The 12,336-nt window shown below is 35.7% G+C and overlaps 1 protein-coding gene and 1 long non-coding RNA gene across 3 annotated transcripts in view; one reads left to right on the top strand and one right to left on the bottom strand.

The window, feature by feature from the left end:
• LOC106938068 (uncharacterized) overlaps positions 1–4,712 on the top strand; it is a 10,527-nt gene extending 5,815 nt beyond the window's left edge. The window contains exons 2-3 of the long non-coding RNA XR_001422527.1: positions 1,734–1,739; positions 2,979–4,712. This is a non-coding gene — a long non-coding RNA (uncharacterized LOC106938068). The remainder of the gene's footprint in view (positions 1–1,733; positions 1,740–2,978) is intronic.
• A 688-nt stretch (positions 4,713–5,400) lies between these two features.
• Positions 5,401–12,336, bottom strand: part of cry3a (cryptochrome circadian regulator 3a) — a 33,161-nt gene continuing 26,225 nt past the window's right edge. Inside the window, exons 13-15 of one of the 2 annotated variants that reach the window (XM_015019897.1) lie at positions 11,713–11,793; positions 11,281–11,396; positions 5,401–5,686 (exon numbers count right to left, since the gene is read on the bottom strand). In XM_015019897.1, coding sequence (XP_014875383.1) covers positions 5,678–5,686; positions 11,281–11,396; positions 11,713–11,793 — 206 coding nt within the window. In that variant the 3' untranslated portion in view covers positions 5,401–5,677. Of the gene's footprint in view, positions 5,687–11,280; positions 11,397–11,712; positions 11,797–12,336 lie in introns of both variants that reach the window. The other variant, XM_015019896.1, reaches the window with a different exon arrangement.

The raw sequence follows: 12,336 nt of genomic DNA on the forward strand, positions 1-12,336 counted from the left end.
ACTTATCAATGCATGCACCGCTAATTCTGCACAAAAATATCCATTCATCCAAAGCCAAGTCTATCAAAGTGTAACCTGGTTGTAATTCTCTTTTGTTATAATTACACAAAATGTCTTTTTTTGATTATTTGTCTTGTTCCTTATCTTACTGAAACATATGGAGTTAGATTGAAGCCCCTCCCTTTTATTTCTTCTTCTGTGGTATTGTCTTTAAATTGTTTGCGCCCCTTAGCCCCTCCCCTTTTGTCATGTTGTCCTGCGGGAGAGGACTTGGAGCAGGCAGCCTTTAACACGGTTGTTTTGTCTGTATTCTCGTCAGGTATGTTGTACAAAAATGTTTATTTAGTTTTTTTGTAAGTTGTGAGAGGTGTTTCCCCGCCCCTTTTGTCATGTTGTCCTGCGGGAGAGGACTTGGAGCGGGCAGCCTTTAACACGGTTGTTTTGTCTGCATTCTCGGCAGGTATGTTGTACAAAAATGTTTGTTTAGTTTTTTTGTAAGGTGTTTCCCCGCCCTTTTTGTCATGTTGTCCTGCAGGAGAGGACTTGGAGCGGGCAGCCTTTAACGCGGTTGTTTTGTCTGTATTCTGGTCAGAAATAAACCAAGAATCATCTTTTAAAAGATAAACTGCGTCACGGCCTGTTCACTCAATAACCAGCACAATGCAGAAAAGGATCCGGTTACACACGCACAGTGGCACCTAACCATTATATTACCACCCAATCTAAAAATCAATAAACAAGTTTAGTACAAAGATCATTCAGTTAAAAACTGAATCTCTTAAGCTAGTTTGTAAATGTGACGAAATTAATAACAGGTTTGAACCTTTGGGCTCAAAGGCACATTTAAACCATTCCACAGCTAATATTTGGAGGATTTGTTGTCATAAGTAAAAGTGAAGGAGAACCAGAATAAAGAGTTGGGGTTAGTTGACTCTGACTCAGCTTGACTGGAAGTTCATCCGGAAGAAGATTGCATGAATTGATTAACGTGCCGTTGCTCACGTTACCCTTGTCGACTTCTTACTGGAAAAACATCGACATGTTGACAGCAGATTGGCTCCTTTCACTATAAGGTATTTTGTTCCCCTATAGCATAATAGAATAATAAATGTTCAGGTTATCTCAACAAAAACTAAGTGGAAAGTTTAACTAATCAATCTTCTTCAGCCCAAGCAGCTGCATCTCAGACATGCGTCACCAAGATGTCAGATTCAGTCGTTCAAATCATGCCATCACACTAGAAACGAAGACACTGTGTAATATTGTCTGGTGTGGTGAATCATTGCTTTCTTAGCAATCCAGTAGAGCTGCCTGGGTTTGGCAGTTTCAATTCCAATGAAAATAACTGATGGATGGTGGTAATAAAGTTTGGATAAAACTTGGAATAGAATCAAAATAAATCACATGCAAATTGAGTGAAATGTATCTGTTTGAATGTATTAAAACTTGTTTAACACTAGTTTTGGTGCATGATATTTGTACATGATGTTTAACTATGTTGCTACCTTTCATTGGCAATGATAGGCAGCAGCTTAATCTCAGTGATGACTACCTGGTTAAGTCAAACTTGAATAAATAAATAAAAAATATACATTTATATGGAAACACAATGACTTTAATGTAATGGATGTCTGTCTGAAAACTTGTGTTTTCTTCCCAATGTTGTGAATTTTTAGTGAGCTCATTGCTGGTATTCAAGCCAATGCTTCCTTTTAAGGTGGTAAAACTAACAGCTCACCGTTATGATGTGATTTAATTGTTTTGTTTTTGGGTTTGAAAATGGACATTTTGTTAAATAATTACATACAGCTTTCCTGCTTGCTGCTACTTTTTAGATTTGTGCCTCACATTATAAACACCAAAATATTTAATTTTTTATTTTTTTTTGCAATATTAACATTTTTTGAGTCTGAATTGTATTAAAAATCAGAGCAGTTCCACCGAAACCTGAAACTCTGTTTACTCTGGTGTGAGACGAGGCATGTTCAAGATGAGGTTGGTTTGTTTGTCTTTGATAAACTCTGTAGGAAAGTAACGAGGATTCAGTCTCAGTCGTATCAGATGAGATTCCCTGCATCGATGCAAACAAAGCAAAACATGGAGGACAGCGTCAAGTTGTAGCAGTTTTAATTCCCCATCATGAACTCGATCAAGCACAGGAAAAGCCTTTCACAATACAAGGAGAAACAGAGAACAAAGTACTTACAGAGATGACAGATGGTGTATTTTTCACCTTCATGTCACAGAAGGGAACAAAAAGATAACAATAATAATAATAATAATAATGGGAAATAAAATCAGGAATAAAAACTTGGTTCAACTTGCTTTCACTATTGTGATAAAAACTACAAAAACCTAATAATGTTTAAATCTTTTTGAGGACATACAGAATTATAATACAGAAACACTAAATCTTTACACCCCCCCCCCCTCTGCGTTACTCCTGAAGCCGGGGCAGCATGATCACAGATGAACAAATATCAAGAACTGTACAGAGACGCGAGTCACCAGAGCTTCATCACGAAGACTGGCTGAAATAAAAAGCTTCATTTCACCCATTAATGAAGCGTTTAAGTTCATTTGCAGTCTGTTTTTTTAGGATGCTTGGAATGCGCAAACGTTGGTTGGTGCTTTCGTTTCAGATCTGGTTCAGTTCATAGCCAGGGGAGCACGGTTTATTTGAACAGAGCCAATCCAAAGTAACTTGACTCTTTTATTTGTCCCACATTTTATGTTAAACAAAACCGGTATGAGTCTCAGGTTGGGACTTGATCTGTTTTCTCCTGCCTAAACATGACAAAAAATGAAACTTTCTGCATTTATTTCTTTACTTTGAAGTTGTGTGGGAAGCATCATGTGGGGGACGTCATCTTCACTCTAATCTAAGACGCTTACAGTCACGTGTATGGGTTGAAAACGTAAAATGCCGTATGGGGCGTTGCACATTTCCCAGAATAATGGGGGCTGACATACTAGAGTTCATCTTTCCAGTGAGATTTAATTCTTAAATCCTTTGTGTTTATAAATTACAGTGAAGAGGTTTGGATTTCTATAATTGTGAGAGGTATCTTTTACAGAGAGTGGGTTTGGTACATTGTCTGGTTTACATCAACTCAACAGATGTAAATAAATGATGGCGGAGGGCGAATACAGAACCTGAATGAGACCAGCTGCATCTTTCTAATGTTTAACAACAAATTTCTGCCTTTATCTATGTTTTAAATGAACAGTTTTGTACAATTCTGGGTTCCACAATGTGACAAGAAGCCATGTGTTCATAAGTGGTTTAACTTCTCTGGTAGTAGAAATCCTTCAGAGACAGCGTTTGATTTATTCTAAGGAATGTCGGTTTCTGCTTTTCTGACAGAATTAAGCTCATTTAAACGCAGTCACTTATTTTAGCTCAACTTACTGCTTTAATCTTTTTGTTCATTGAGTTTTTAGTTTTATATGAAATCTTTAAAAAAAAGCAGCAATTTTTGTGAAGAGACTTCTACGCCCTCAGATTAACTGATTTATAACTAAAGTCGAAATCCTCTGAAGTTGTAATTTTAAACAAATTGAGATTTTGGAGGGAGAAACAGAAAGGTGAAAATGTTACTGACTCAATAAAATTATTATTATTTTTTACATATTTGGTTGTGTAAGTTTAAATAAAAATCTTTGAAACATTAACAATATTACCTAAAGGTGGAAAAACCACAGAGTCAATGGGTTTGTGAATAATAATGTTAAATATGCAGATGGTCCAACAGCTCTCCACCTGCAGAACATTCTGCATGTGTCTGATTAACTGGGACAGCAAAGATTAAAGCTGATTAATATTTACAGCCGAGTCCAAACATTTTTCTTCAAAACAAACAAAAAGCAAAAGGTGGAGAAGCTGTGACTTGTTTTTATGCCATTAGTGGGCATCCACAACACAAACAATAAGAATAAAAGAAAGAAAATCTGCAATGTGGGGCAATCAGAGTGCAGAGTGATAATATTCAACTGAACCACAGACAGGGTTTGATTTATTCTAAGGTTCCTTAGAACGGTGCTACCAAAACAGGACCAGCGACAATTCAACTGTGTTTAAACAGCTAAAAAGTCTAAAATGCAGTAAACTCTAATCCTAAAATGGGCCTAAAATAAAATTCATCTGCTCGAATGGGAGGACGGCGAGAGGAGAGGGACAAAAAAAGGATGAGTTTAAGGATGATGAGTTTAAACAGGATGCTGAAGCATTCAAAGATGGTGAACGGTGAGTGCAGGTGGGGGAGTGGAGGGAAAGTTTCAGAGGTGAAACAGAGACAGCTGCAGGAGAAGAAAAGCTTACGGCTGCTATGAGGGGAGATGTGGAGAAAATGGCAACATGAAAACAGATGATGTGAGGATAATGGTGGCATGGTGAAAAGAAGAAGACTGATCAGAGGTATAATTAAATTGGCTGCCAGGTGTTTCATTTGAATAGCTTTTTAAAGTGCTTTGAAATAATCCATTATCAGTGTTTTTCACTGAACTAAAGCGATATTTACAAATCTTTTCATAGTTATTGTTTGTGAGGTGGGTGACTCACCATGACATCATAAATAAAAAAATAAAAGTAAAGGAACCCTAAAGATTTTCCACAGAAAATTTCACATCTTTAAAACAAGTTTTTTTTTTTTTTTTTTTACAGCATAAACAAGTTAAAAGCAATCTTCAAAGCCATCTGTAGTAACACACTGTAAAAACAATCCAAGGTGAAGAATGGAGCTGGTCTGACATTGTGTAATTAGATTCCTGTGCTTTGTGTCGTAAAACCTCCAAACAAAATAAACCTTCAGTCACTAGCTGCCAACAAGCAGGCAGCAGCAGACTTAAGAAAAACAAAACAAACTACCAGTTGGACCTCAAATGAATAAAAACTGTATTTACACACAAACTAGCAACAGGTGAACTGAGAACGTACTTGGATTATTTCTATAAAGTCCCTGAAAGTACCTGTCTGGTTCTCACTGTCAAAACTTACACTTTGAGTTACTTTTATTGATTCAAGGAAAAACCTCAGAATAACTGCACATTTCAATGAAAACTGTCCTTCATTTTTAGATGTCCACATTTTCATTAAATAAAATACACAATTTTTTGCTCCGGTGCATAAAACAAATATAAAAACTGCATTATTTTGCTGTGAAGATGTAAAACTGATGGGTCGGATTTAGTGTCGTAGGTAGTTTTACTGTAAGAGTGGGAAAAAATAAATTTATTATCACAGTTATAGCTGCAATTCAGTATCTGTACAGTTTATATTGGCTGGTGGCAGCAGTTTTAAGACAATTAAGTGATTTTTTTTCTTTTCTTGTTAATTTAACTTATTTTTTTGCAAACATTTTAACCAAGACGTAGGTTTGAGGCGTTTTGCACATTCTTCTTATGCTGTCCCACCTGAAAGAACCAATTTCCTTTTTAAAAAAAAAAAACAACCAAAAATCAAATTTTGTCGTTGGATTAAACAAATCATCCCATTTTCACCTTTGTGTTTATACCTCTGGGAGCTCTGAAAAACAAAACAAAGACACACAGATTTGGTGCGTTGAGATCGACAGGCAGGTCGTCGTGTCCGGATGGAGCTCAGGAGGCGACGGTTCCTCAAACATCCAACCGGACGGCGATGCTAACGTGTTTTCAAGCCGTCTCGTCTCCACCAGGCCTAAGATGTCTGCAGGAAAGACCAGAGACAACATGGAAATATTAAAAACGCCTTTAAAGACAGAAAAAAAGAACAATTATTTAGTTCTTGGGTTATATTCAAGAAGGAACACTATAAATAACGTTATTTAATAAATAAAAACTCACATGAACAGGAGTTCCAGTTCAGCCATTTAATAAAGCTTTGATTAATTGAAGCTTGCTGACATTTACTTGTATGCCAACTCCTGACATGGCTTTTCAGAAATGGTAACGTCTGGACTTTTGGTCCAGTTTGGCTTCAGATGTACCAAACCTTCAGAAAACAGTCACTCAAATATTTTGTTACTGAGGCAACCATCTCTCTCATTCAGAGAAAGACGCTGATTCATCACGTCCACACCAAATTAATAATCAGCTTGAAAACCCATCAGTTTTTCAACAATTAACTTGTAACCTGCTCCAGATGGGGTGGTGCCCAGTTGGTAACTGATTACCATGGAGAAAGGAGAACCCGGGGCAAATTGGACTGCAGTAAAGCAGAAGACATCCGGTTTACGGAGAAGTTGTGGAGGCGTTCCTGTAGATAATCCCACTGTAATCTAAGCTAGGAAGGTTGTGCTTTGAGCGAAAGGTGATTTGTAATGATAGAGACGTTTGGATTTAAAGGAAAGTGAAGCTTAGAGAAGGCAACAGGTCAAGTTGGACTAGATACGAACAAAACGGTGTCATCAGCATATAAACGGATAAGAACTGCTAGCACAGCAATAGGATTGGATCTAATTAAGACTGGAAAACATTGTACATGTCCAAAGACGCAGGTTTTTAAAGTCCTTCCACTGGCTCTCTGAGTAGACTTTAAAATACTTCTGTAAGTTTATAAATCACTGCTTAGCACTTAAAGATCTGCTGCTGCTGGATCAACCTTCCAGACCTGTCAGGTTCTGGTTCTGGTCTGCTCTACAGCCAGAACCAGAACCACGCAAGGAGAAGCAGCATTCAGCTTCTATGCACCACAAATCTGGAACAAACTTCCAGAAAACTGAAAAACTGCAAAGGAGGTATAAATGTTCATGTACGTCAGTGTCGGCCTCAAAGCCTAAACATCTGTGGTGGTAAATAATTGTTCCGTTTGCCATATGGATGCTGTGGTGTATCTTCATTATGTTATGTATTTATCTGCAATTGTCCATCTAACTGGAAAGCAAATTGTCCCTTTGGGGGACAAAGTTATCAAAGCTAAACCCCCACGTGTTTAGAGTTGCTTTTGATTAATCATTACTGAAACATTGATCGATATATTTGGATAGATTTTGTGTTTGACAAAATGTTTATTGCTTGTTTTATAATTGGTGAAATGTTCTATACAAATAAACTTGATTTCACTTAAACCATGTCAGCCGTTTCTCCAGAAAGATCATTGGTAAACCTGCTGATTAGGATGTTAACTGACCACAAATCCACACCATTTCTCTTTGTTGATGACATATTTTAAGTCATTTAACACTGAAAATGCTGCAATACAAGCAAGGCAGACTCTGCAGTCAGACTGGAAAAGAGGAAGAGTGTTGTTGGTCTCCATATAGCAGGTTAGCTGCTTATTAACCAGACTGGACTGGAGAAACTTTGCCTGGAGTAGCTGAATCTGTATCTATAGTAATATATTTACTGCACTGCGGGAACTAACAGGTTTCTAGAGTCAGATCAAACAGATACATTTGGACCCAAACTATTCAGATTTACACTCCAAAAACACAAAACATTACAAGTTAATTTCGGCTTAGTTCTTAGTTCAACATCTTAGTTCCCCTAGAAATAAGATAAAGCCAACTTAAAAGTAACTTTTCAACAAGAAATATGAGCTTGTTTTAAGCCAACAACGTCTTAATAGTGATGAAAAATATTATTATTTCACTTACAACAAAACATTTTTCCCATCTGCCAATAAAATTAGAAATTTTTCATCAATATTAATGTAAAACAAGCACCTATATTTTGCTGAAAGTTACTGTTAAGTTTGTTTTGTCTTATTTCAATTGTATTAAGATATTTGCACTAGAAATAGAACAAAAATAGTTGGTGATATTTTGTGCTTTTGAAGTTTGATTGAAAGTAATCCTTTAATTTAATGTTTCTGACTGGACGTAATATTAAAGCTTTAAATACGATTGAAACTGTCATTTAAATCTGATGGAGAATCTGTGGGTGCTTATAGATTAGGGTGATGGCAAGAAGGCATTCCTTTTTCAAACATTTGGTGTTCAACTCAAGAGATGAACAAAAAAATAAACTTTTTATAGCTAAAAAAGGTTTTAGCACCAATTATAGAGAAGACTGTAAGTATTTTTGTTTTAGCTGAAATGTAAAAACAAATGATTTGTCTTCCAAACCAGACATTACATAATCTTCATGGTTTTACCATCTTACATTTCCTAAATGTCTGGTGACTTTTTTCCTGCACTCCCACTTCCACGGCTTTTGCCCATTATGTGAACCATTGTTTTCCATACTGGAGCTCCTGCATACAAACATCTGCTTTGTATTTTTTATTGAGAGCAGCTTCATGACAGGTCTGACATTTGCATAGATGACTAGTCTGCGCTGCGAACACACTGCAAATAATGGAATATATTTGCTTTGAAGTGGGAGAGGAAAGTTCACATCATACAAACAGACACTATTTGTTGTGCCTTTGGCTCACTGATGGTTATGCAAAGGATAAAAAAAATAAACATTCATAGTCGCAGGGCCTTTTCCAAAGGTTATGTTTAACTCTGACATATACAGCAAGTTGATAACATTTATAATTTGTTAAATGTATTCAGATATTTAGTTTCCTATGAAACAAGCAGATCTGAGATGAAGTGTCATCAATTTCTTATTTTTGTTGGATAAAAATGTTCAGAAATTAGTAAATGTGTTTGGCACTAAATAATAATTCAGACAAACAATATTTATGGAAAATTTACAGAAATTGTTATTAAAAAAGGCTGTAAATGATCATGTCAGTTTAAAAAAAGAAAACATAACATAGGTTTCATTGTGTTTTCCTAAAATGTGCTGCAAACATTTAGTTTTGATTTTTTTAGGTAAAATTATGATTAAACTCTTTGAATTCAGTTTTACCATAGAAATAGATAAAAGTCGGTTCATAGAAATTGCTGTTTTCCTGCAAATAAAGCTATTTTTCACTGTCTTGAATTACAATTCAAAAGCAAAATAAAGTTGACAGTTTGTAACTTTGTTATAAACCAGATTTGTGTTTTTTTCTAATATATATATACACACAGGACAACTACAACATATATTCTATGTAATCACAGAAGCTAAATGAAATTGCCACATGGGCTGCATGTACCTCAGCATATTATGAGCCATAAATGTTCATAAAACTTGAAGTAGAGTTGTGTTGATTTTTATGAGTTAGGAAATGCCTTCAGGTAAACAGTTTCCCTCCTGAACTTGATCAAATATGTACAGTCAGAACTAAAAGAAGCATTACATAATGCTAAAAATGTTAAAATAATGCAAAAAACAAGGCTGAGTTTAGACAAAAGTTCATCTTTCTGCTCCACACAGAGCAGCTGGATAAAACCTCTAACTGCAGCAAAGAGCGACATTTGGCATCATTATATTCCCATATGAACTTAGTTTACAGCTTTTGCACAATTACTCAGTTTTTGACAAATTAAAAAGTTGATCCTGTATTTCCTATTGAAATTCAGGCTCTCAACAAGGGCTGAAATGATTAATCAATTAATCCTGATTAATTGATTATTGGAAATAATCATCAGCTAATTTAGTGATTGAGTCATCGTCAATGACTCAAAAATGCCACTTGCTGAAAGAACAACACACTGAAAGCACTAATTAATATATAAATACACACAGAACTCCTCAAGTTTAAGTTTTACCTTCACTCGGTTCAAATTCTGTAAAATAATCTCCTATAAAATTCCTTTTCCGATTCAATCATTAATATAATGTTCTTATTATAATATTAGCCACACACTATTTAAGTTAAAGGCCTGAGCTTTTCACATGCTGATGTTATAATTAATGATGCATTCTTTGCTACAAATGATTAATTGTTCACTAAAAGCTGTTGGTACATTCAAGGGACTGAAATGCTTGTTTTCTTACTTAAACAAATTGAATTATTAGTGCGTTTGCATCTTTTAATGTTTTATGTTTTACTAATATTGTATAAAAAGGTGCAAGAGGTGAAATGAAAATCCTGGAGAATGTGGCAAATTTTTAAATGTGAATAATCGATTACTCGTCAGAATGATCAATTACTAAAATAATTTAAGAGCAGCCAAACTTACAGCCTGTGAGAGGAAAATCTGATCACATTAAAAGGAGACCTGAACCTGTTTTAGAAGCAGTTTAGCAATAAATTACAAAACCAACCACAAGCACATAAATTATGAACGACTACTTGGGTATCCGTTACGATAAGTAGAGAAAACTAATAATCTTTTAACCAGAAAATGTTTTTTCCTGGTTGAAACTGGTTTTTGTTTACGTCACACCAGCCCATGTAATTTTAGTTTTCTCCTGAAGTGCCTTGAGGTGACATTTATATGACTAAATTGAACTGAACTGAATTATTACAACACGACACAGGAAAGAATTAACTGCAGGTTCCATGATAAAAATGAAAGACAAAGTCTGAATTACTCCCAGCTCATTCAGTTAAAAGTGAGTCACAGGCAATGATGCAACGCAAACCTTTAAATGACATCCTGACAAAGAAAAATACAGGATTAAATAGTCCTGTCAAGAATCACCTGTCACTAAAGTAAGAATCAGTTTATTTCAGGCGTGTCCAAAGAAACCAAAACAACCTAAAAGTAGCAAAATAAGGTAGTCTAATTTTTTCAAAATGGATATTTATTGTAGTTCCAAAACCTTTTTAGGGATTTTTATGATTGTGTGTTAAGGCATTGTAGATAAAAAAATAACAAAAGAAGCAAAGCTCCACCAAAGAACTAAATAAATAAATGAATGTTCTAGAAAAACATTTTTTTAATTTTTCTGAGTTTCAAAAGTGAATTTTTTCAGCATTTGAAACTCAGAATTTAAAAATTTTTGTAGAAAATTTCCGGGATTAATTTCAGTTTCTTTGGTGGAAATTTGCTACTCTTTTTATTTTTTTAATCTACAATGGCCCTAATATGCTGCCGTAGATTTTGCACATTTGCTGTATTAAAAGAAAAGCATCTAGTTTTCAGTTTCTTTTGAAGTTGATTGAACACATTTATTTTCAGTAGTAAGAACAGGATTTGGGTCACTTTCTTTCAAAATTTAGCCAAGTTCAATAAAAAAAAAAAGCTGATTTGGGTGCAAAAGTCTCTGCTTTTGCTAAAGCTCAGTTTGAAAAAGATAAACACTTTGTGTTGTACTTTTTTGGTAAGAAAATTACAAATTAAAAGTCTCCATCTGCATCAGTGGGCCAGATTTGGATCATTTTTGAATTGCACTTTGGACTTTTACTTTTATTAAATGACTTTAAGACATTTTAAGGCCTTAATTTTAGATGCATTAATTTCAGCCTGCAGATGTTTCCTGTATTTTGAAGGAAAAAGAAATGCTGAGTTCTTCAGCACTTTGAGGGCTGACCTCTGCACTCTGTCTCTGCATTTTGTTGACAGAGCAGCACGCCGGCTCCTCTTCCCGTTCTGACTCGCGCTCTCGCTTTCCGGTGATGCCGCTGCCCCTGGTGTGCAGCAGGAGGCCTGAAAGTCGCCGAGGGCAAGCAGAGAAACGGACATGAGAGGAATGAACTGGAGTAAACCGAGACAGGAGTTTCAGCAGCTCCAGGTTTCAAATTGTTTCATCAGCTGGTCAGTGAGTCATTAGGTTCTTTTACTGACCCACTCATTCAAATTTGGCGTGTTGAAGCATGAACACACAGAAAACATGCAAGGAACAAGCTGCTACTGTAAATGTGTTGCCCCCTGGTGGCAGAGATGAGTACTTACATTGGAATAATAATGTATTTTTCTTCTTATCTTTGGTTTTACATGAATGGTACCTGCTCACAGTTCTCACCTGGGTGTTGAGGCACAGCAAACTCGTGATAGAGTCGACTGCTGGTGATGTTCTGGCTGGCGTCTGGCACTGAGTGGTATCCTGCTGGAGACACAACACAGTTTGTGCTTAATTCACAATGAAGTTGATTAATTTTGATGTATAAATTCAGAAATAATCTAGATTAGGAGATAAAAGTAATAAAATGCATCAAAGTGCAGAATTATGTAATGAAAAGACATTTTTCCCTCAAATGTGGCTTCTGCACAAATTAACAGAAAAACCCAACAAATCTGTCAGGAGGAAAATATCTGTTATTTATCTATATAGATAACAGATATTCTTGAAAAGGTTTGGACCTGAAACTTTTAAACACTTTATGATTCAATTTCAGCATCCTTTCTTCCTTGCTAGAAGTAGAGCTGCACCGATCCGATATCAATATCTGAATCGGTCCCGATACTGAAATAAATTCTAGATTGTGATAATCCCTAAGGGCAGATCTATTCAGTCTAATTCTATGCTTTGTTATTATTTATTATTAATTTGCTGAATTTGGCCAGGCATTTCCTGAAAAACAGTTTTGACCTCAGTGAGACACGTCTGGTTAAACAAAGGCTGCACAGAAACAATTTCACTTTCCGA

The sequence above is a fragment of the Poecilia latipinna genome, unplaced genomic scaffold, assembly GCF_001443285.1.
Source record: "Poecilia latipinna isolate Pla-1442-1.1 unplaced genomic scaffold, P_latipinna-1.0 Scaffold2500, whole genome shotgun sequence".
NCBI classification, from domain to species: domain Eukaryota; kingdom Metazoa; phylum Chordata; class Actinopteri; order Cyprinodontiformes; family Poeciliidae; genus Poecilia; species Poecilia latipinna.